At 48.3% G+C, this 25,148-nt stretch overlaps 1 protein-coding gene across 1 annotated transcript; it reads right to left on the bottom strand.

The window, feature by feature from the left end:
• Positions 1–13,598: 13,598 nt before the first annotated feature.
• On the bottom strand, positions 13,599–24,598 carry LOC123368357 (uncharacterized protein DDB_G0292642-like). The gene is made up of 4 exons (XM_045013120.1): positions 24,429–24,598; positions 21,482–21,576; positions 18,810–18,977; positions 13,599–15,369 (listed from the first exon to the last, which is right to left on the bottom strand). Exons 1-4 carry the CDS (start codon positions 24,496–24,498, stop codon positions 14,914–14,916), a joined length of 789 nt encoding a protein of 262 aa, XP_044869055.1. The 5' UTR covers positions 24,499–24,598; the 3' UTR covers positions 13,599–14,913.
• Between the last annotated feature and the right edge of the window lie 550 nt (positions 24,599–25,148).

The following is a 25,148-nucleotide window of genomic DNA, read 5'->3' as shown; positions in this document are numbered from 1 at the left end:
ATCCCTATGTAAACAGCCCCCGTGCCCCACCCCAGAGGTGGCTGCATCCCTGTGTTCAGCCAGCCAGGTGAGGGCAGAGTAAGGAGGAAAGGGGGGTACGCTGGGTGGGTCCTTGCTGGACCCACCTGCACAATCTCCCCCCCCCATACTGGCTTGGTGGGGGGTCCCCCCTGGGCTCAGCTGTCCTGCAGCCTGCTGGAGGGCGCCTCTCCATTCCCAGCTATGGCTCAGGCTGCAATACTCAGTCCCTGTAGACTCGGGGCACTGCAGGGCTCAAATATGCACAGACCCCAGAGCCGGATGGGGGGTGGGGGGATTTGTCTCTCTGGCACCAGCCGCAGCTCAGGCTCCGATCCCCTTGTCACTGCAGCCGGCACGAGCCCAGGAGCTAGTCCTCAGTCACCCCCCTCCCTGCGGGCCCAGGAGCTGGGGCATGGACCAATCAGCTGCGGATACAGGGGAGGGACCGGTCGGGAAATGGACCAATCGCTGTTCGGCCTGGACGGTAGAACCCCGAACTTTGACTCTTAGTTCAAACCCCCCCTGCCACCCGGAACCAGCAAGGCTGCGTGGGGCACCCCTGGGTCTTAGTGTCCAACCGGCCACCTCTTCTGATCCCTGTTCTGACCCTTCCTGCAGCCTCCCACCACAGCTGGCTGCTGCAGCCGGGTGAGTCTTCCTCGGGAGGGGACCTAGTACTTAAAAGTGGAAAAAGCCTCCAGCCGGCCAGCCCTATTAGCACAACACGGAAACTGTTAAAGAGCCAATGGCATTTAACAAGCATTTGCCAACCCCTAGGTCCGTACTGCCAGTTTCTGAATTTACTGATAAAAACAGTTGTGCAGGACTGTTGGGGATTACTCAGCTCTTCTGTTTACTCAGAACGTGTTAGTTTACAGGACCTTAGTTTCAAATTTGCTTTAAAAATATTTCAATTAGTGTGTTGCTGAAGATTATAAAAATCACATCTCTCAAAAAATCCTTGCAGCGATTTTTAGATGCACAATCTGAGTATTCATCTTTAGCCTTAAATGCTTGGATCTTCAGCCATCAGGTTTTTTAAGTAAATTCTTCCAAAGACCACCCTTACCTAAAACACACATGCGAGCCCAGGCTGCCCTCAAGGCAGAGGGGCACCAGCTTAAGAATACGGCATAGGGCTCCATAAATCCTTAGGATGGCCCTGCCCGGGAGGGTGAGCAGAAAAGAGATCACGTCCGGGCCTGGACCCTAACAGCCCCACCCCACAGCTTGCTAGTTTCTTAATTCCAGCGCAATAAGGGGCCAGGGAGACACAGAACTGTCCCTTGACAACGTTAAACAGTTAAGCAGTGTTGAGGGTTTGCAGTACAGAAACCTCAGGCTGCTTTGCCCCCTGACAAACAATAGACTCCTCATGCTGCAACTTGGAAATTTATTAATCAGGATACACAAGAAAGGAATTCAAAACCAGACAAAGCATTTTGAAAGTGACTGTTAAGCAAAACAATCGTAGGCAAAACTTGAAGTTCCTTTTTCCAGAGAGGATATTGGTGAGAGTCTCATTCTGGCTCATTTCTTAGTGGGGAAGATGGTTTGTCCTTTTGTTGAGAGATGTGAGTTTTGTGGTTACTTTTCCTGCTTTTAACAAAACGGATGCAAAGGGAAGTGGAGGAGGAGATCAGATAGTAAGGGGGGAGAAATACAGCTTTTTATTGGTGTTTTCAGGACACAAGACAGCTGGTCTGTCACAGGCAGATGCTCTGAACTGGCAAGTCGGTCAGGATAGCTGTTGTTCTGGACCCCGACTCACTTTCCGGCTCCTGGACATCATCTTGCTGGTCTGGGCAGGTCCTTTTCTTCACCAGTCCTGCACTGAGTGGCTCTCTTATCCCATTGTGCTGGTGTCATGCCTTGCAGTTGGTTACAGGATCAGCTCAAAGACACACACATACACACTCACAGATAGGACAGGTGGACGATAGCAGGGGATGGAAAGGACCACACAAGGGAAAGGAAAACAGCAGGATCCTCACGTTTATCAATCTGGTGGCTTAGTGGACTGGCAGTGATGGCCAAGTTCCCCCACTAGTATGCTGAGCTCTGGGTGTGACAGTGACCTTTGAGGCTCAGCACCACTCCCCTCTCTGGTTTCTTTCCAGGCAAATGATAACCAAATCCATGCCTGTGCAGGAACCCACCACAGACCAGGGTAGGCCCTGATGCACATCATTTCCTATGTGAAAACTGAGTCCTTCATTAAGTCAACATGTCACCCCCTCCTCCAGGCAGCTGTATAACCATGACGAAGGTAGACTTGTTTCTGATCAAATAATCTGAGAATTTCTTCCCTCTTTCCATTTGTTGGTTAGCGTACAGCAAAGTAAATTGTTGGTAACCTGGTGATAAAAGAAAGGGAGAGTTAGTACGGGGGCTCTCTAAACAATTACTTTTCTGCCATTTCATATTTGGACCATTGGATCGAAAAGCTAAATAACTACACATACAAGAAAATGATTTCTAGCTGCTTGATGTCTCTGTCGATGAAATAACTAATTAATTTTAAAAAAATCACAAGTCTCTTGCAATAATGTAAACGGACTTTGCCAAAATGTTGTTCTGCTGCATGGTGTATAATTATCCAAATGCAAAATATGTCTCAGACAGTGATCTCACTCGAACAATAATTGTTCGGTTTTAAAATAAGTTTATTTCCTTCCTCCTTACCTGGCTTCTTCAGGAGTTTGGTGGCCACCATCTCCATGAATTTGTCAGTGGTCATATTGTTGAATTCCTGCTCTTTATCTGCCACGTCTATGATGCTTCTTCTTCCTTCCACCCCTTCTACAAACACCTGGAACAGGATAGACATCCTCGCTGCTCTTCAGTCAGACGGCAACTGAGCCAGTGTGTTCCCGCCTCCTCACCAAGTCTCTGAAGCTTTCACTTTCACTGGTTGTGATGCATTTTTAAAGAAACAACATCTGCATTAAGAAGAGTCTTCCAGAGCAGCCCTTGGGGTGGATGCTGGAGCAGCTCTCTAGGGTCTGGGCCTGGGGTGGGAGAGCTGGGTGACACTCTAGATACGGCTTTAACACTGGTGAAAGGGTTCACTATGATTTTAGCTGTTAGCTGAAATTGGTGTGAGCGTGGGTTTGGTTTGAGCTGGTATTAATAAGACAGCAGGACCTTGTTTTGCAAAAGTAAGGACTCCACTGAGCCAAAAAGTCTTAAGCTCTTCAGACTTTTCCCGCAAAACGACAAAGCAGCATTATCCAAACCCCTCTCTGTTCTTAACGGTGTTTTACAGAACAGCGGAAAACAGAAAAGTGCTCATGGGTGGCCGGTGACCCGGCCGTTGGGGGAGACTAGCCCCCAGCCCCTCCCCTTGTGCCCAAGGCCCTGTTCTTCTCCATATGCCCGCCCCCATTCTGCCTCCCTCCCCTGCAGGAGCTCAGAGCACCCCCACCACAGCCCCCGGCCCCAGCGCTGGATGGCCAGAGGGCGAGGCCCCAGCCTCAGTGCTCTGGGCGGTGCAGCCAGCCTCCGGGCGGCATGGCCCCAGCGCCAGCTGCTCTGACTCCCTGCGGGACGCGGGCCAGCCAGCCCCAGCCAGCCTGGGCTTGCCAAGGCAGAGTGCTGTGGGAACTGCAGGAGGGGGCCAGGCCTCAGGGCAGAGTGTGGGCAGGGCCATGCTAGGCTCTTTGGGAAAGCACAGCCTACCCCTGCCTATGTAAGGATACCCGCTGCCCGTCTTCCCGGAGCTGTGAAAGGGGAGGGGCGCATGCCTGCAGGGCAGCTGAGTTCAAACCACTGAGCAGAGCCCTCACGGTGGGTATTGTGGGATGCTGAGGGAGGCCAGTTCTGGCGATATAACAAATGACAGTGTCTACACTGATGCTGTGTTGCTTTAACTTTGCCACAAAAAGCTCTATGCCTCTCCTCGAGGTAGTTTTATTTTGTCAGAAAACAGCCGAGTTTTGCTGCCCCAAGTAGCTTTGTAATGTGTCCACCTCCACCATTTTGTCGGCAAAAACTGCCTTTTGCCGGCAAAACTGTGCCGTGTAGACAAGGCCCGAGCCTCAGGTTTTTTTTCCCTCCTCTGCTGTCCCAGCTGCCCATCAATCTTTAGAAACAGGTGCCATAAGCCCCTGCAAATGAAAGTAAGACAATCAGTTTTCTAATGTAATTGTAATGTAATGTAAAAAAAAAAATGTGTTGTTTTTTCCTGCTGATCATTGCTCATCTTAATTAATTAGCCTCTTAGAGTTGGTTGGGCAACTCCCACCTTTTCATGCTCTCTGTATGTGTATAGATCTCCTCACTATATGTTCCATTCTACGCATCCGATGAAGTGGGCTGTAGCCCACGAAAGCTTATGCTCAAATAAATTTGTTAGTCTCTAAGGTGCAACAAGGACTCCTGTTCTTCTAATGTAACTGATGTTCCTACCAAGTCTTTCTCACTCAGGGACAAATCCTACCATCCTTATGCAGGCAAAAATAACTTACAGGAGTTTTGCCTAAGGACTACATGAGTGGCCTAGGGAATAAAAGGTCATTTTTTAAAAAACAAATTGCAACATGGCTACAGGCAACAGTGCTTGATTACAGCCAGTTGTTTTCTTCTTGATGCAGCTCTGGTTGATGAAACGTGGAGAGGGAGATCTAATCTATGAATAAAAAAAGTTTCATTTTCGTTGCTGGGTGGGGCAGCGTTTCCAGGAATTAGAGCTGTTTATCAGAACAGTGAGACCATGAACAAACATTAATTTTGGACACGCCTGTAAAGAGACGTGGAGTTCCCCTGCATGGATTAGGCACAGCCCCAAGGGCGGAGGCCCACAAATGCAATTATCCAGCCCAAGGTTATGCTTCCTGGGAAGCTCAGGGGGTTTTCTGTGGATTCATCAGGGCTATGCAGGGTTCATGTTTGCAAATTGACCACTGTAATGTTTCCTTCAGAATGCCCAGGGAATTGTATGGAGCATTTAAAACCCAAATGTGCCCTAAAGGACTCATACCTCACGCTTGCCTTTGTACCATTTGAATACCTCCACTAATCACACCAGATGAACTGCATTTCTCTCAATCAAAAACCAGATATTCACCCACCTGTGGTTTCCCTGCTGTAATCAACCACCTCCCATTTCCCGTTGGTCCCCTTCACTGTGGCAAAGCAGGTCTGTCTGCTGACTGCCTAGGCAGAGTAGGTGCATCTATGCAAATACGGTCTGCTCCTGAGATCTTTTCCCCAGTTCCCCGGGGTGGGGAGAGAGCTCGTTCATATCCTGACTTACCTCTGTTTGTCTGATTATTGTGATGGGGTGTGTTACTGCATGAATAAATGGGGTTAATCCAGGAAAAGGGTGTCTGCAAGTCAAAGAACAATGGCTTCAGATAGTCACCCAGCTACCAACACTTAAAGGACAATGCAGGGGCCATTTGCTCTGATGTTTCCACCTTGGGTCTCTAGTGAGCTGTCATAAATATAAAGGGAAGGGTAACCACCTTTCTTCTATAAAATTCCTCCTGGCCAGAAGCACAAAATCATTTTACCTGTAAAGGGTTAAGAAGCTCAGGTAACCTAGCTGGCACCTGACCAAAAGGACCAATAAGAGAACAAGATACTTTCAAATCTGGGGAGGGGGAAAAGGCTTTGTTTTGTCTGTCTGTCTGTCTGTTCTGTGTGCTTGCCAAAGACAAATCAAAAAAGCAAGCTATCCAACTCCATCAGTAAGTACTAGCGAAAAAATGCGTTAGATTACTTTCATTTTGGCTTGTGATTTTCCTTGTCTAGAGGGAGGTTTATCCCTAAATTTGTAACTTTAAGGTTTTGCCTAGAGGAAAGATCCTTTATGTTCTTGAGTCTTTTGTTATTCTGTACAGTACTTACCATGCCGATTTTACAGAGGTGATTCCTTTACCTTTTCTTTAATTAGAATTCTTCTTTTAAAAACCTAATTAATTTTTCATTGTTTTAAGATCCAAGAGTTTGGGTCTGTGTCTGTACCAATGGGTGAGGGGATTATTCTCAAGCCTGCCCAGGAAAAGGAGTGTAGTGGCTTGGGGGGATATTTGGGGAAGGTAGGGCTCCAAGTGGCCCTCTCTAAGGCTGTGGCTACACTTAGCACTTCAAAGCGCTGCCGCAGCAGCGCTTTGAAGCGCTAAGTGTAGTCAAAGCGCCAGCGCTGGGAGAGAGCTCTCCCAGCGCTGTCCGTACTCCACCTCCCTGTGGGGAATAATGGACAGCTCTGGGAGCCGTGCTCCCAGCGCTGGGGCTTTGACCACACTGGCGCTTTGCAGCGCTGCAATTTGCAGCGCTGCAGAGGGTGTGTTTTCACACCCTGCTGCAGCACTGCAAATTTGTAAGTGTAGCCAAGCCCTAAATGTTTGTTTAAATCACTTGGTGGTGGCAGCGTTACTTAATCCAAGATAATAACAAAAAATTGTGCCTTGGGGAGTTTTTAACCTAAGCTGGTAAAAATAAGCTTAGGGGGCCTTCATGCAGGTCCCCACATCTGTATTGTAAAGTTCAGAGCCTAACATGAGCCCACGCAACAAGTTGGGCAAGCAGGGGGTGTTCTGGGGTGCAATAAAACAGGGTCTAATTGTGGTGCTGTCTCTCTCAGTGCATAGGTCATTGATCTCCTATAGTTGTATCAGTTTATCTCAGGAACCCCCATGGTGTCCGTTTCTGTCTCAGGCCTTTTCCCTGAAGGGGGAAAAGCCTGGTTCTCCATTCCTCTCTGGAATCTCCACAGCTAGCAGCATGAATTATAAAATGCTCATGTCCATTGACCTAACCTGGTCTTCTCAAGCCCATACATTTCATTTATTATCTAGAAAAAACATCCACTTTAAAAGTCTGTATCTAAAAATGGAAGAGATTCTCTGTTCAGGCCAAAGAAAAGGGCCTAATGCCTGATTCCTCATCAGTTGTATCCATATTGGACAATTTGATGCATTTAAAAGTCTAGATCTGTCTCTCGTGTCCATCTGGCTGGTATAGCAGCTCAGCCTAAACCTGAACAGGGAGCTAGTGTGTCCTCTCACAACAGTGCCTCAAAGTTTCAGAAGTGCCTCACCATTTCCTGTTTTGCACTGAGAGAACTGATACATTGTGGGTTGTATTATCGAGCGTGTTGTGTGTAAGGGACAGGAGCAGGGTGATGAGCTGGGTGCTCTGTGAAAAGAGGCAGGAGGAGAGAGATAAATGCTGGGGATTTGGTTGGAGGGGCAAGAGAAATGTTGGAGGTGGAGAAAGTAAAATGATGGGATAGCCTAATTTTGGCAATTAATTTGGTAATTGATCTTTGATTATCAGCAGGTAAGTATGCCCAGTGCTGTGATGAGATGTTAGATGGGGTGGAATCTGAGTTACTACAGAGAATTCTTTCCTGGGTGCTGGCTGGTGAGTTTGCCCACATGCTCAGGGTTTAACTGATCACCATATTTGGGGTCGGGAAGGAATTTTCCTCCGGGGCAGATTGGCAGAGGCCCTGGAGGTTTTTCGCCTTCCTCTGCAGCGTGGGGCAGGGGTCGCTTGCTGGAGGATTCTCTGCACCTTGAAGTCTTTAAACCATGATTTGAGGACTTCAATGGCTCAGACACAGGTTTGTTACAGGAGTGGGTGGGCGAGATTCTGTGGCCTGCATTGTGCAGGAGGTCAGACTAGATGATCATAATGGTCCCGTCTGACCTTAAAGTCTATGAGTCTAAAATGGATTTGTGGGACAGAGACAAGGGGGTGGGAAGAGAGACTGGAGGGAGCTGGCAGTAACAGGAGGTGGAGAGGCAGCAGTTGGGGCATAGATGGCTAAGAGGACAAGGACAGATGTAGAGGGGGGTGAGCAGGGAAAGAGGTGCAGAGCGGGTAGAGGACCCACCTCCTTCGGTCATAATCAGTCTATTTTCAGCTCTCAGTGCAGTCAGTTCTGGCTTCCCCCTTCCACACTTATTCACTTTCCCCATCTTGGCCCATTTCTCCCTCAATCCATTCGGCTTTTGTACCTCCAACCCTCCTGCCCACTCTGCGCAGCTCTTGCTCTCCCTGTGTCGCACCCCAGCACACATCAGTACGTGCATTTCAGGCAGGCTGGTTTTTGCTCTGTTAATGTTGGCAGGTTCGCTGTAGTGAGGATGTGAGGTAAACACCATGCAAATGTGGCAAACTTTGGGTTGTACACATCTGTGGTACAGAAACCAGAGCTACACACACCCACACACCTCTTCTGTTTTTCCACTACTTGGGAAATGAAGATTGGCTCAGGCACTGACTTCTATTTTTGCTGGTGGGTGCTTTCTGCCTTCCGGTTTCACTGTGCACCATGTACATGCTCCTGCCACATACTGGTGACTTGTAGGAATTTTTTTGGGGTGGGGGCGGGAGTGCTTGAGCCCCAGAGCACCCATGGAGTCTGCACTACGAACACAGGTGGCATCAGTCAGCAGTGTTGGAGTTATGCCTCTTGTGTGTGCACACTAGCCCAGCGAGATGATGGGACCACAGAATGTCCACCTGTGGGGACTCCACACAGACTCATAGTCAGTGCTCATACCTCTGAGAGCAGGCATCCTCCCAGGGCTATGGCCATGGCTCTTAAAGGGGAGCGACGATCAGTGGATCCTAATCTCACCAAAGTGCTGGCTCCTCTATAGCCTGGTATTGTCCCCTGCCCTCAGACTGTGCCCCTGTCCCAACTGGTGACTCAGCTGTGGTCCTTTAGCAGCAAGTTCTGTAGAAACTGATATTTACACCTGCCTCAGAAAGGCAAAGTCGGGATCTTTGCTGATTTGCCAAGAAATGGGACGGGAGGCTGGCAGAGACTGGAGTTAGGGGCCGAGATGGGGAGTGGTTGGGCAACAAGACTCAGTCTGGGCGCCAGGGGAGGGAAGTGGTGGTGAGGGGAGTGGGCAGGCAGAAATAATTGGGGGAGGTAGGGTGATGGGAAAGCAAATGTGTGTGTGAAAAATCAGCACACTTTTTGGGAAGGGTAGGGGGGTAAGTTGCCTATATAAAACAAAGCCCCATATATCAGGATGGTCCCAATAAAATTGGGACACCTGTCAGTGTTCGCTTTAATTTTTTTATGTCCATATGCGAAATGAATTTTGTTATGTGCACCAATATGGAGGTGACGTGTGACACATCACCTCCATACCGGTGCACAGAACAAAATTCATGTGGTGGGGGTGGGGCTGAGGGATTCAGCGTGCGGGAGGGAGCTCAGGGCTGGGGCAGAGGGTTGGGGTGCAGGGGATGAGGAGTTTGGGGTGCAGGCTGCCCCGAGGCTGCGGTGGGGAGAAAGGACGCCCCCCAGCCCTCTCTCGCCACAGCACTTGGAGCCGGGTGAGAGGCACCTCTCCCCGGCTGCATCAGCTCTGGCGGGCCTGGTCCAGGCCAAGGGAGGGGCTCCTCTCCCCGGCAGCTCCAGCGGGCCTGAGCTGGGCTGGGTTGGGTCAAGGGAAGGGCTCCTTTCCCTGGCAGCTCTGGCGAGACCGGGCTGGGCTGATGGAGGGGTTCCTCTCTCCGGCAGCTTCAGCGGGCCTGGGCCGGGCTGGGCCAGGGGAAGGGCTTCTCTCCCCAGCAGTTCCAGTGGGGCTGGGCCCGGCCAAGGGGGGGACTCTTCTTCCCGGCAGCTCCGGTCGGGCCAGGCTGGGCTGGGGGGAGAGGCTCCTCTCCCTGGCAGCTCCAGTGGGGTCAGGATGGGCCAGAGGAGGGGCACCTCTCCCCGCCTGCATGCATGGCCCTTGAGAGCCCGCTGCACGGCTGCACAGCTTACAGGGAACATAGACATCTCGTGACCCGACGGGGAGAGGAGGCAGATCCGACAAGGAGCTGGGAACTGGGGAGAGAACTGGAAATGGCTGGGCTAAGACTGGGACAAGGAGCTGGGGAGTGGGAGTGGGGATTGGGAATGGCAAGGTGGGGAGACTGGGACTGGGGTGAGGAATCTGGAGGATTGAGACTGGATCGGAAACCTCAGGAGTGGAAACTGGAGCTGGCTAAATGAGGAGACTGAGAGGGGACGAGGAGCCAGTGGTGTAGGGGGGACTAGGACTGAGACAGGGCAGAAGGGGTCAGGCTTCGGGGGCATAGGTCAAAGAGTCTACATTCACTACAGCAGTGGTTCTCAACAAGGGGCAGGTGTAGCCCTGGGGGCACTCAGAGCTCTTCCAGGGGGTACATCCACTCATCTAGATATTGGCCTGGTTTTCCAACAGGCTACATAAAAAGCACTAGTGAAGACAGGATAAACTAAAATTCCATACAGGCAATGACTTGTTTACACTGCTCTATATGCTACACACGGAAATGTAAGTACAATAGTTATATTCCTGTTGAGTTATTTTATAATTATATGGTAAAAACGAGAAAGCAGCAATTTGTCAATAATAGTGTGGCTGTGACACTTCTGTATTTTTGTGTCTGATTTTGTAAGCAAGCAGTTTTCGAGTGAGGTGAAATTTGGGGGTACACAAGACAAATCAGACTCCTGAAAGGGGTGCAGGAAAGGCTGAGAACCCCTGCACTAGAGAACACTCTCCTCCAGGACGTGGAAGGGAACCCAAGATTCCTAAGACTCACCATTTCTCTGCTGTTTGCGAGAGGCTGGGAATGGGTGACAGGGGATGGATCACTTGAGGATTCCCTGTTCTGTTCATTCCCTCTGGGGCACCTGGCATTGGCCACTGTCAGAAGACAGGACACTGGGCTAGATGGACCTTTGGTCTGACCCAGTATGGCTGTTCTTATGCTGTCAGCAAACATCTGTGAAGCCCACAGGCAAACTGTCGAATTCCCCTGTAGTGCTCGTCCATACAGAGAGTGACCGCTTCTACAGCTGTCAGTCAGTAACACCATCAGCTCAAGTGGCAGGGGATCTAGAGGTTCCAACTCTGTTGTTGAATCATGTGAGTGTCAATATGATGCTACCTGATGGAATTCTGTTTTTTCAGTTTGCTTTTTTGACAACTAGAAAATTGCACATAAAGAATACGTTAAAAAAACTTCATTGAGGTTCCAAAGTCAAGCATTGCAAAGGTAGGAAATGCCAGAATTGTGATGTTTCCGGTCCAGTTTTGCAAACTCAAAATGTTTAAATAATTCAAACAGCCTTTGGAGAATCAGCTGGATTTTTTATGCTTATTTGAAGAAAACTGAATTTCTAAACCATCTGAGATTCACACATTTATCTAAAAATCTGTTAAGTCTACAAGAAAATTATATAATCACTTTGTATCGAGTTTATTTTTTTCTCGGAAAATGGCACAATTTGTGGGCTGAAAAAGAGTGATAAAAATAGTTTTAGGTGACACTACTATATTAGTTAAAACAAAACTGATTTTTAAAAGTTAAGGATACTAAGTGACAACAACGTTGTGCTGAAACACACATTTAGTATACTGTAGCTGATATATATTTGATCAATATAAGATATATGATGGCTTAAAAACAAAGAAATGAAGAATTAAAGTATTTGTAAATAAGAGGAAGATACCATTTTAAAAATTAAGGCCCTGATTCAGGAAAACGTATAAGCAGGTGCTTAAGTCCATCCCTATTCAGTAAAGCAGCACATGCTTGCGTTCCACTGAAGTCAGAGACCTAAACACGTGCCTAAAGTTAAGCACATGCTTAAGTCCTTTGCTGAATGGGGAGCTAAACAAATTGGACAGAGCGTACAGATCATTACGCTATAAGAGTTAGTGGCAACTTAATATTAGCTATAAACAATAAAATCCATATGCCCCTAGAAGCTCTTAAATTGTTTGAAAACTATCCATCAAAATCAACTGTATATTTGATTGCTCATTGATATGTGTAGATTCGTACTCTCGGCACAAGCAAAGCATCACCCCACTATTTTTTGTTTTTGCCCTTGAAAGACTTTGCCAGCACTAGGGCTATGGGAATACATCCTGTGAGTCCTTTTGACTGTAGACTACCGGGATGGCGAATCATTTCTACTGTTCAAAAAATGAGAGTTCCTTTAATATTTTACTAGACCTGCACTTAGAATCCCTGTGTGGCATGAATTATTGTCTAAATCCAATCTCTCTGAATGCTGTGATACAGGAGGGCCAGGGAGCAGTGGGAGAGGGGAAATATATAAGTCCTAGGCTAATTAAGGCGTGGTTCCCTGTAGACTAGGGAGGGAACCATGCAGGTTAATTGGAGCACCTGCAGTCAATTAAGGCCCCGTCAGGAACCTAATAAAAACCCCTGCTTCAGGCAGTTAGGGAGAAGGAGAGAGGATTGGAGCTTAGAGGCATGCTGTGAGATTTGAAAGACCAGCAAACTAAAGTAAAGGACCCTGCCCCAGCAGGGGAGGGAGACTCCCTTCCCCAGCATCTAAGGACCGAAGGTACCCCACCTAAGGAGGAAGAGGGTAAGAATCTGCAGAGGTTCAGAGGGGCTGGGGCTCAGAGTGAGGAGCAAACCCAGGCCCCTTCCCTCCTTTACCACCTTCCTAGGCCACTAGCGGGGACCTTGGTGCCCCAAGAGTAGAGGCAAAGGGTGGCATCTTAGCCCATGTCCTAAACATACAGCTAAGGGTAGCATGAAATCTCTCCTTTACCTGTAAAGGGTTAAGAAGCTCAGGTAACCTGGTTGGCACCTCACCAAAAGGACCAATAAGGGGAGAAGATACTTTCAAATCTGTGGGGTAAGGGTTTTTTTGGGGGGCTGTTGTTCTCTCGGGAAACAGGGAGAGAGAGACCAAGCAAGTAATCCAGCTCCTACCAAATGATACATCTAAAAGTACAGAAGTAGTAAGTAATAGCAAGGAAATGCATTAGAGTATCTTTTGTTTTAGCTTATGAATTTTCCCTGTGCTAAGAGGGAGGTTTATCCCTGTTTTTGTAACTTTAAAGTTTTGCCCAGAGGGGAATCCTCTGTATTTTGAATCTAACTGCCCTTTAAAATTACCTTCCATCCTGATTTTACAGAGGTGCTTCTTTTACTTTTTCTTGATAATAAAGTTCTGCTTTTAAAAACCTGATTGGTTTTTAGTGTCCTAAAAACCCAAGGGGCTGGTTGGTGCTCACCTTGGTTACTCTCAAGCCTCCCCAAGAAAGTGGGTGAAGAGGCTTGGGGGGATATTTTGGGGAAACAGGAACTCCAAGTCATCCTTTTCCTGAATCTTTGTCTAACTCACTTGGTGGTGGCAGCTGTACCCATCCAAGGACAAGGAAGGATTTGTACCTTGGGGAAGTTTTTAACCTAAGCTGGTAGAAATAAGCTTAGAGGGTCTTTCATGGGGGTCTCCATATCTGTACCCTAAAGTTTAGAGTGGGGAGGGAACCCTGACAGCCTCCCGCCAAGAAAAGCGCAGGACCCACGATACTAACATCGGCCATCTTGTCACGATGTATAAAGCTTTTATCTCCTGTGTTCCTAAGTGCTGTACATGGACCAAAAGCAATGGTGAGCAGGCATGGAGTTATCTAGGAATGGTCAAAAATTCTCAGTCAAAACTGTTTTTGACAGAAAATTGGGTTTTCAGCTAACCTGAGTTTTTTCCATGGAACATAGCTGCTTTCTGTGGAAAATTACAGACTTATTCACTGAAAACCAAAAAGTTCTCCCCCAAAAGTATATTTTTTCTGTTTTTCACAAAATGAAATGTTTAGCAGAAAACGTTGACCAACAAATTTTTTATTATTTTTTTTTTGTGGTGGTGAGTTTTTGCACAGGAGTTAAAAAATCTGACCAGTTCTAGTAGTATCCTATTGCATCACAAAATTTCAAGCATACTATAAGCAGATAGCATTCTGCTAGTAGACGGGCACAAACATTAAATTTCACCAAAACTTCCTAGAAGGCTCGTTTTAAAATCTCAAAAATCTAATTAAATTTATTCAACACTTTCGGAACAGAAGTCAATTAATTTGTCAATGAGTTTTAACGCTAAACCTCTGAAAGCAAGAAAAACATTTGTGGAGATACAAAGCAAATCAAAATCCGTCTTGCAATGAAATGCTAACTACAGTATTAACTATGAAGAGTGTACTGTAATGTCACAATAGTGGATAGCTAAGAATCACTTTCTAACATTGAACAGAGAATATTCCTGTACTGGAATAAAGAAGACCCATAGTTTTGCTTCCACAGTGAGGCCAGCATGACACACTGTACATAGACCAATTTATTCACAGCTTCACAATGGGTTATATTTAGAAATTTGGTGTTTTGTATGTCTTAACCAGCCCCCACTATGCCCAATGAATGGCAAGCCTGAACTTTCTTATCCATGAAAAGAGTAAGATTGATTAATACTGGCTTCAAGAGGGACTCTCCAGGTTGTGTGTGTTAGATTGCAGTACTGTGTGTGTGAAAAGCTGGACATATTTCACAAGGCCCTATCCCTGTGTGAAAGGTTGGAGAACTGCACAGGAAGACTGTTGGGTTTTTTTTCCATTCAGTTAGACAAAATACTTTAAAAGCCAAGATCGAACCTCTTTTTCCTATGCCTATGATAATAAAAACATTTGGTTTTGGTTTTGTTTAAGCTTGGTTCAGTCTTAGCCACCTTGTAGAGAGGGGAAATCCAATTATGATTATGAACTTATATTTGCTGTCTAGCAAAATCTGAGTATCTGTTAATTGCATGGGTTCTCCAGTATCATGAACAAGCTACAAAAATAGCATATATATTTTATATTACAAGCATTTTCTTTTTTCACGTATGGCTTAAATATCAGGTGTAGCAGACCTATAATATTCCCTCCAACACACACAATCCTTACTGGAAAAAGTGTCATCAGAGGGGGTGGGCTTGTCCTGACTCTCGATCAATCTCTTATCTGTCCATCAAGCTTAATTTGACAGGAGGGATAACGTAGCATTCGGGAGTATGGTGGTGGAGCTGAGTACTGACCCTGGTGCATTTCCTAATCTCCCTGGCTTGTATGGCTGGAACAACTCTGTTTATTTCTGAGCCCATACCGGAATCTGTGTTTGTTTTGGAGCAAGTGGTTTTGCACAGTATTGAAAATAGGCACCACCTTTGCTGGCTTGGCAGTTACGAGCAATTTCAAGGCAAGCGAAACAAAATTCAACGTGACATTGGGGACATACAATATATTTGCACTTTTCCATGTGCTCAATGAGTCGCCCACAGGTGGGACAAGCACGGATTGAGGGACAGTTTTTTATTTCACTTCCTGGAAGATCTTTCAGCTTGCAGTTTGCTAAGACTTCCAGGGACTGGTTCTTGCATCCCACATTTTCACACCTCTCGGATGGTGCTCCAGCACCTTTCCAGGGCTTCAGGCACTGCCAGCAGAACTCAAAGTCTTCCCCCTTCAGTGAATGGCAGAGGATACAGACCACTCTCAGGTTTTTCAGATCTTGGCGTTCCACAAAGCTTTTGCAGTTGGGACACTTAGAGAAAAAACAAATTTCAGACATGAGTGAGACTGTTATTCCATCCTTTTTAAAAAGAAAGTGACACAAAATGGTATTTACATAGCTTCTGGAGTTCCTTCCCATTTTACAGACCACTGTAAAGATGTGTGTGTGCCCTTTTGACTTTTTTATGATTTATAATGAAGGCCTGAAAGGGTATTTCCCTCCCCAAAAACACTTATTGTTTTTGATTATTTGCCATAGAAATATCAGGAACATCAAGTCTTAGGCCTTGTCTACACTATACAGTTTTGTCAACAAAAGTCAGCTTTTGTTGACCGAACAGTGGAGGTGTACACACTGAAATGCTCCTCCAGCCGATGTCACTCCCCTGCTTTGTTGACACAATAAAACCATCTCAACGAAAGGCCCAGGGCTTATGTCGGTGCAGTTAGGGCGACAGTGTCTGTGTAGACACTGCATTCCTTACATCAGTCATTGGGTGTCATTCTTGTCAATTTCACAGTTCTGCCGGAGCCGTGATATTGACAAGAAAGCTGCTCCCGGCTCCTGAGCTGGGCTGCTGCCTGGTCTTCGCTCCAAGCCAGGCTGCCACCCAGGCTCCCTACTCCCCTCTGGGAGCCCTGCTGCCTGACAAGGTCCCAGGTATCCACTTCCCACCGGGAGCACGGCAGCCGACTGGACTCTGGGTGCGGATTTCACCGCTGGAGGTGAAAAGTCCCGGGCTGCTTCTCTTCTCCCCCCAACCCCCTGCCCCAGCTAAGAGCAGAGAGGTGAGAAGCTGGGGGCAGGCTGGGCTCCTGGCAGGGAGCTGTGCAGAGCTGAGCGCCTTGGCGCTCAGCCCCCTATGCTGCCTCTTGTCAGTCAGCGGGAGCGGTCCTGGTGAGGTCGCGCACCACCGACAGAAGGAGAGTAGTGTGGACATCAGCCATCACAGTAATTAATGCAGTGGCTGTAAGTCGACCTAACATAGATCAACTTATCTTTAGTACAGACATAGCCTTTGCTTTTGCTGACGATCACCATTGGCAAATCAGGGAAATGGATTGGGGGCACTCCAGCTCTTCGTGATAGGGTGGGGTGTGTTGAATCTTTCACAGAGCTTTTCTTATCACTTTTCGCTAGGCATTTGAATGAAAGAGGTGTTTATGCAGTTTGAGTCAAAATCCATTGTTCTCACAATCGGGTTCATTTCCTTGCTTTCTGTATGTTCCTTGAATTTCTAACATTAAAAGAGCCCAGGAGGCTGGGGAAGCAGGCAGTTCAGGCGTCCTTTATTTACATCATGAAGAACTTAAAAGGAAGCAAACAGGTTACCTAGCAGTAGTTGTGGTTTCTTATGATTCGCCTCTGTGCAGTCACATTCATGGAATGGTACTCCCAGTGCCTGTAGGATCAGGAAATCCCTAGAAAACCATGTTTGTAAGGGCTGCAAAAATGCTTCCTCACCAGCCTGTGAGGTTATATAAGGGACTGCAGCCCGTTTCTTTTCCTGAAACCCACTGTTGCAGATATACAGAGAACTCCCAGGTTGAGGGGAAGGAGGGAGGGGCATGGCAGCTCTTAAGGAAGCACAGTCACGGCTAGGTAGTGATTTTCCTCTTTCAGAGACCCTGAACTCCTGCTTTTAGGAGGTCAGTGAGCAGAACAGCCCATGTGGAAGGTGGGCTGAGGAGTACTCGGTTAAATACAGATTGTAACACGGCTCTCCCAGTCCAGCACTGGCCAAGTGTGAGGAGTAGTGGAAGCAAAATGTGTGACTCAAACTCCACGTCGCTGCTCTGCATATTTCAGAGATAGAGATATCTCAGACAGGCGATGGCAGCAGAGAGAACCCTGCGGTGTGAGTCCCAAGCAGTGCGTAAGATTATTCATGAGGCCAGGGGTGGAGCTTCCAGATTGATATGGAGAACTCTGCTGTCCCTTGGGATAAAGGTCCTGAGAGAGAGGCCGGTACTGTGGGGGGTCTGGAACAACTCTGGAAGGTAAGTATGTCGCTGCTCCCTTGGCTATGCTGGAACAATCAGGATCAGCCTTGCTTTGTCTTGGTGGACCTTTTTGAATGGCCAATGTGACGGGGGTGAACTGGAAGAAATGCATACAGCAGATCCTTGCTCCAGTCCAGGAGGAAAGCATCTATCAGAGATTACTGTTTATAAGCAGGCAGGAGCAAGCAGAGGGGACATTTGGAATTCTCTCTGGAGGCAAAGAAATGTATGTCTGGCATTCCCTGCCAGCTGAGGAGACAGCTCTTCAGTGTTGAGCTGCTCTGCTGAGAACTTCTTTGCACATTCTTCTCTCCTGGTTGCAGACCAATGCCAGAGTCTCATATTGTCTTCGCACAGTGCTAGAGAGAGTGCTCCGCCTTGCTCGTAGTACACTGCTGTGGTTTTGTGTGAACAACCTGGCCTTGGGGAAAGAATTCTTTGGCCCAGTGAATGGCTTTTGCGTCCCACTTGTTCCCGGGGTCATGGATGACAACTAGCTCTCGGAAGCCCCGTGCAGATTGGAAACATTTGTAATGATTACAGCCAAGGGAGCTGGGTGGTTAAAGCAAACTCCCTGTAGCTCACTATCTCTGGGTCTGTGTGGGGGTGGGGAGTAGATCATTGTCCATGGGTGCAGAATAAGAAGACTTGGCCCCATTTAGTTTTTCTCCAAAGCTGCAGAGAGCAAAAAATTCGGAGCTGAGCTGCTGCAAGTCAGTCTGTGCCAGTTGCTGCAGCAGACAAGATAAGCGGGACCCTATGATGTCAGCCAGCTCCCCTTCTCGGGAGCCAGAAGCCTGTGGCTGATGTATAGGACAATCCCATCCTGAACAGCGGCTTGCAGTATATGAAGCGGTAGATCCCTGGCCTCCATGAACAGTGGTGGTGACCTCCTACTTGACAGGAGTGCACCCTTCTCCCTAAAAACAACGAGGAGTCCTTGTGGCACCTTATAGACTAACACATTTATTTGGACATAAGCTTTCGTGGGCTATAACGCACTTCATCAGATGCATGGAGTGGAAAATACAGGCCCAATGGACACAGCTTTCCAGAAGGTTCGGGAAACTTGAGGTGTCAGGCGCACCATCCCATGAGTGGGAATGTACAGAGGACCTTGAAATCATGCTTTCCTCTGCAGGTCACCTTTCAGGAGATACTCCGTTCTCTGTCTGCTCCATTTCCTGCACATGCTCAGCTACATAAATAAGGTCAATGTCCCCCTGCTCTGTTAGGGATGTGAGCTATGTGAGGCCAGGGAGAGGAACAGCTGGATTCAGGATGTCTGCTCCTTGAGATGCCCTGGATCAGTAACCAGCAGCATCACTGTCATGGTGCAACATGGAAGCTGCTGCAACAGCACCAGCAGGAGCCGCACAGCTTCACCATTATCTACAAGGTGCCTTCATGAATAAAACAAAGGCAGAGGTGTGAAAGAAGAGAGAAGCAGTAAGGATCCAGACTCACCTCTTTGAAGTCATGGTAATATTTAGCTGCAAACTTTGCAAGTTTTTCTTCAAAGTTCCGTTGCTCTGTTTCAGTGAGTGAAGCATTCCGACGGACTTCCTGATAGGACCATTCCGCCCCACATTTCCCCCCATTAACATCAGCAGGACAGTGAAACTTCAAGTGACCCTGTAGGCCAGGAAAGCAGAGAAGATCAAGAGGCAAAGCTGTGAAATTTGAAACCTGTGCCATATTACAAGCCACCTCTTAAGGCCAGCATTAACTCCATCTTAATATAGTTGCTTGTTTGGAATTTGGATCTACTTGTACTGATGAGATTCTGGTGGTGCTGGAGGTGTTAAAAAAGGTCAGAATTGTGCTTTCTCTGATTTCTGAAGCAGCTTAATTCTTCATTTCTCTCACTTTGTTGAGGCATTGTGTGTGTATATATAGTCATAAGTAGTGATGAGCTGCCAAAATATTAACAACCGGTTCCCTCCTCCTCACCTCACGAGGGGGTCGTGCCCCCCCGGGGTCATGCCCCCCATGTTTTTTGACACCCCCCCCCCCGGGGACCCATGACCCATCCCCCTCTTCCCTGTCCCCTAACTGCCCTTTGCAGCCCTATCCAACCCCTCCTCTCATTCTTGATGGCCCCCCGGGACCCCTGCCCCATCCAACCACCCCTTCTCTCTGTCCCTGAGTGCCCCCACCACCACATCCAACCCCTGCTCCTTTCTGACTTCCCCCCGGGACCCTTGCCCCCATTCAATCCCCCTGTTCCCTGCCCTCTGACCGCCCCGACCCCTATCCACCCCTCCACAACCCACCGAACACCCCCTCCCTGCCCCCTTACCACACTGCCTGGGGCCAGGACCGGTCCGCTCTGCCGGGACCTCGACTGGCGCCGCGGGGCCTGACTCCCCAGGCCGGCACCGGGGCCGGAGCTGCAGCCGCGGGGCCGACTCCCCAGGCCGGGCCAGGCCGGAGCCGCGGGTTCCGAGCTGGGCCGGTCCGAGCCACGCAGGCGGGACCAGCCCGAGCCGGGGGTGCTTGGCTGGGACTGGGCTGGGGCGCTCGGCCGGGGCCAGGGGGAGCCTACCCGCCGCCCCCCCCCCCCCCCGGGCCCGGCTTACCTCCTGCATGCTGCTTTTTTCAGGCTTCCCGCGAACATTTGATTCGCGGGAAGCAGGGGAAGGGGAGGAGAAGGAGGGCGGAGCATTCAGGGGAAAGGGGGAGGTGCGCTGAGCTGCCCGAGCCTTTGTTAAATTTAAAAGCTTTTTAGAACCAGTTGTCCTGGAACAACCGGTTCTAAAAAGGCTTCTAAATTTAACAACCGGTTCTTGCGAACCGGTGCGAACCGGCTGGAGCTCACCACTGGTCATAACCAACCTTCACTTCCTATTAATTTTTTTTAAATAACTTGCTAATCTAAGGCTTATGAATGTGTCACTGAGTCATCAGCAAGGGAAATATTTATAAACTTATTTAAAGGCGTATATTTGTGAAATATTTCCTGAAGCAACAAACCAAAATCATGGCTAAAAACTCATATTTGGCGGGGGGCGGAATCAATGATTTGAAGAAAAATTGCTCTGACTCTGTGGTTGCCATTCTGGCCACCTATGCTGTTTTGTGGGGCTACTTATAAAATTACTCTTCTTTCTTTTAGTATTTAACACTTCTTTCCCTATTTTTGTCTAGCTCTTTATGTTCTCATCCGTTCTGTATGTGCCCAGCTTGGAAAACTGCAACGAGCAATCCCAGCCGCAGTAGGCTGTTTAATCCACCTTATGTTCTCTTTGGTGTTTGAGGAATTTCAGGTTCTCAGCCACTCAGCCTGCCTTCTTTCTTAAACTTAAGGCTGGCTCAGGGGTCGGCAGCCTTTCAGAAGTGCTGTGCCAAGTCTTCATTTATTCACTCTAATTTAAGGTTTCGCATGCCACTAATACATTTTAATGCTTTTAGAGGGCCTGTCACTAGCTCAGCGTTCTGCTGGAATATCTACTTGGAAAGTTACATGCATCTTCTCCATTTGGCCGAGTTCGTCTTTTACCTGGCTGCCAGTGGGAGGGAGACGTCTAGGTGTTGGCAGGGAGTGGGAATTGAAACCAAGTGAGACAAACCAAGTGCTCTTTTGAGGTGGCAGGTGGAGCTGCCTGTTGACAGCTCTGAGGAAGTCAGTCACTGCTGTGTCAGGGCTCTGGCTGCGTTCAGTGTTTTGTATATAATGTGGCCTCACCTCATTGCTTTGTGTACCCCTGACATTACAATATCATTACAACCAAAAGTACCAACCCAGCCCAGGAATTGCTGGATTTCTTGTCACATTTCCAGCACAATTTTGCAGACTCAAAAGGTTCAAAGAACTCAAAGGCTTTAAAAATAGCATCTGCGCTTCAGTTGTTTATTTGAAATAGACCCTTTGAACTTTCTCAGGTTCTCTTATCACTGGAAAGAATTATCTCTTTGCATCACAGGTAGTTACTTATTTCTCATGGGCAGGGAGGGAAGCAGGGGATGGGAGGGGAAATAACAGTAAATGGTCTCAGAATGCCCCACATTACTAGTTGAAGACAGTTTTCCCACTTGACAGAACATTTCAATATATCAAGGGACATATCTCTGGAAGAAACCAAGAGTATTAAAAACACGTAGTACGGCTTTTCTGACACTCTTCTGTGTTCTCTTACCTCGTCTAACAGACTTCGGCACCAACCTGTTAAGGAACCAGGATCTGCAGCATGTCCACAAGACATTTCCACCCTCATGAGATCATCATCATCACCTGACAAGCAAGGAGACACCAGCTGAATTAACATAAAAATCCTCTCAAACTGAGTGTGTTTATCAAGTCTGGATCTTCGGTCTGGGAGATTCTGCACACACACACCCAGTACTGGCAGAAGATGTGTCTAGGGTGCACATATTTACAAAAGTTCCTCTGGGATTTAGGGACTCAAGTCTCATTGACTTTCAATGGGACACGTGGGACTTGCACTTTTAAAACTCTGAGGTGCTTTTGAAAAACTGGTGTTACACATTTTAAATATTTTCTCCTTCAGCTTTCCTTATTTGGTTCAGACCATTCTTTTTACCCTTTGGGGAAAGAGGTCTTCTGTTGCCTTCACAAAACCCTGAGGACCCCCATCTTTCCTGGTTAGAAAGGATGTTGTTAAAGCAAAAGATTGGGAGTCAGGTGATCTGAGTTCTAGTCCCACTCAGTGGCGGATTTAGAGTTAGTGGGGCCCTGTGCTCAGCTTCATTTTTGGGGCCCCTCCTTGGGACCCAGCTAAGAAAAAGAACTTTCTCTCTTCTCTTCCCCCCCCCCCCCCCACACCCCGTTTTTCATTCTTTTTTTTTTCTTCCTCCTCCTCCTAAAACTAATAGGAAGTAAATGAAAATAAAGTGAGGTACCTTGATTGTTTTTGGAGTCTAACTTATTTTTCCAAAAAACACTTGAAAATCACTGAGGGTCTCAGCGGACCACTTAATGATCTTTTCAAATATTGTTTAGACCATTAGCTAACTATTGTAAAACACTTTGTATAAGAGCGCTTTATTTAAAAAAATGTAAAAAAAAAAAAGTTGGGGAGTGGGGTCTGGCCAGGACTTAGAGTGTGAGAGGGGGCTCAGGGCTGGGGGTGCAGGGTCTGGGAGGGAGTTAGGGTGGAGGAGCAGGTTGGGGTGCAGGCTCTAGCCAGGAGTTAAGGTGCAGGAGAGGGCTCAGGGCTGGGGCCGGGGGTTGGGGTGTGGAGCGCTTACCTGGGATAGCTCCCGTTTGGTGTGAGGGGTGCAGGTCAGGATGTGGGGGGGTGCAGGAGTCATCATGGGCAGGGGGCTGGGTGTGTGTGAAGGGGTGCAGGAGTCAGGGAGGGTAGGTGGCTGGGTGTGTGTGAGGGGGGTGCTGGAGTCAGGGCTGTAGGTGCAGTCTGTGAGGGAGTTAAGGTGCAGGAGGGGGCTCAGGGTTGGGGAAGGAGGTTGGGGTGTGGAGCGTACCTGGGGAAGCTCCCATTTGGTGCAGGTGGGAATGTGGGGTGAGGGTGCAGGAGTCAGGGCATGGGGCGTGGGGGGGGCTGGGAGTGTGTGAGGGGGTGCAGGAGTCAGGGCAGAGGGTAGGGTCTGGGGTCATGGGAGTGCTCCCAGCTCCCTGCCCTGAGCAGCTCACGGCAGGGAGCTGGGGGGGGGATGTTTAGGGGGAGTGTGGGGGCCCCGACTTTGATCTGCCCTGCCCCCGATTCCACCCCTTTCCCCAAGGCCCCGCTCTTGCCTCTTCTCCACCTCCTCCCCCAAGTGTGCTGTGGCCCCACCCTTCCCCCTCCCTCCCGGAGATGGCAGACAGTTGTTTGGCGGTGGGGGAAGTGCTGGGAGGGAGGGATGGGAATGTGGCATGCTTGGGGGAGGGGTGAGCTTGGCTGCTAGTGGGGGCAGAGCCTGCAGCAAGAACCCCAGGAGCGGGCAGGACCAAGCTGCCGCCGCTGCAGCATCCTGGCCCTGGGGCTCCCTGTCATTGGGGGGGGCCAGTGCCAGGACACCTTGCTGTGTTTAGTGTAAATCCGCCTCTGGTCCCACTACCACAGACTTCCTGAGCCTTCTTCCTCATGGTCCTTTGGCTCCTTCAGGCCAGTTCAGCTGCCATAAAAATGCACAGAGCATTTACAGGACCCCCCTACAGAATATCACCTGGTACAGGAAGGGGAAACTCTCCTGTTACTTGCAACAGCTCCACCCAAAAGAGACTGTATCACAAAATTAGCAATAATACGGCGTTTCTTCCGGCTGACTTTCTGGCGCACTAAGATGAACTTGTAAAACTATTGTAACATCGCTATCTGATGTCTCCATCTCGTTCCTTGGATGTCCTGACATTTTCCTGGCTTTTTGACCACAGCTACATGTTGAACTGTGGGCTCCATTAAGCTGTCTGCAGCGATGCTCAAGACTATTTTACAAAATGCTCAGTACAAGCCAACCAGTAAATCTGGGGGGTCCGTGACCCGGCACGCCCCCCACTGTCGCCTCTGTCGGTATGAAATCCACCAAGGGCTTTTTACGTCTTCTGACTCAGATACTTTTACATTAGTTCGATTTAAAGTAATGATCATTTTCATACCCTCTTTCAGCTTCTTAGCTGGGGCAGGATCTGTGTTCTGATCCACCCGCCTGGCCACGAATGGGCAGAGTCCCAGGTGCGTAAAAGGGGGCATATCCCCTCCCCCCCACATCTATGGCTACAGCATAGGTGGGCTCTAAAGGCTTCATCTGCTTCCCTAATGCCACCCCTTTCCCCACCATTCCTCTCTCCAGACACCCCAGAGAAGCGGGAGAAAAGTGTCCACGCATACTGCTTGCACCCAGCCGTCGCTTCTCCTAATGAGCTGTGTGTGCTGAACAGGAAACTTCAGGGTGCAAAGTCACCAAATGGCAGGCTTGAGACTCAGGTAATTCACATAATGATTTTAAGTTTCTGCTTTGCTCTCATGCTTCAAAATGGCTTGAACATCTGGTTACACAAACTCCAATTCCATTTCAGAATGGTGAGACAATGCCCCTTCACCTCTCCCACAGTGCATTTGCCACAAGCAAGGAAGGACCTAAGTTATCAGGCTGATAGCAAATGAAAATGTTGCCCAGAATTACCTGTGATATCGTCCTTTCGACGAACAAACTTTGGTGCAGGCTCTTCGTTTTCTTTCCTAAAAAATTCCATAGTCTTAGCTGGAGACACAAAGGGGACAGAAAAGACCCCTCCAAAAATTATCGCTCAGGGGAGAGAGCGTCTGTCTGTCCTGTACAATAGTACAATTTGCTTTGACAAATCTCTGGGTGAGGATTACAAAGCTAGCTAGAGGTGGTTTCACTTTGGGCTGGTTAATGACTCCTCCCTCTCCAGCTGCATCATTCAACACTCATGCTGCAGAAGGGAGCTGCTCCTTTCATTTCCCTGTTTCCTTCTCTGTGAGGCCCAGAGAGCGTCAGTTCAAAAAAGTCCAGTCTACATACAGGGGGAGCGACAGTTTTGCCATGACAATTGTTACGAGAAAGCCCTGATAAAAAGGGCTCAAATGATAAAAATGTTACTTAGGATGCACATCTAGGTCATAGACAATGTTTTGTATCTAAAATGACTTTTTACTTTTCATATTTAGTGTGAGTAACAGCAGCAGAAGAGCATGAGCAGAGAAAAGTAAACCATTTTGAGACTGTCTCCACCAAAAACATCCAGTGGTTTGAGCATTGGCCTGCTAAACCCAGGGTTGTGAGTTCAGTCCTTGTGGGGGCCATTTAGGGATCTGGGGCAACAATCAGTACTTGGTCCTGCTAATGAAGGCAGAGGGCTGGACTCAATGACCTTTCAAG

Source organism: Mauremys mutica, chromosome 4 (assembly GCF_020497125.1).
Source record: "Mauremys mutica isolate MM-2020 ecotype Southern chromosome 4, ASM2049712v1, whole genome shotgun sequence".
Taxonomy (NCBI): Eukaryota; Metazoa; Chordata; order Testudines; family Geoemydidae; genus Mauremys; species Mauremys mutica.
Note: the sequence above shows the minus strand (reverse complement) of the source record. Positions and strands in the feature narration are given on the sequence as shown.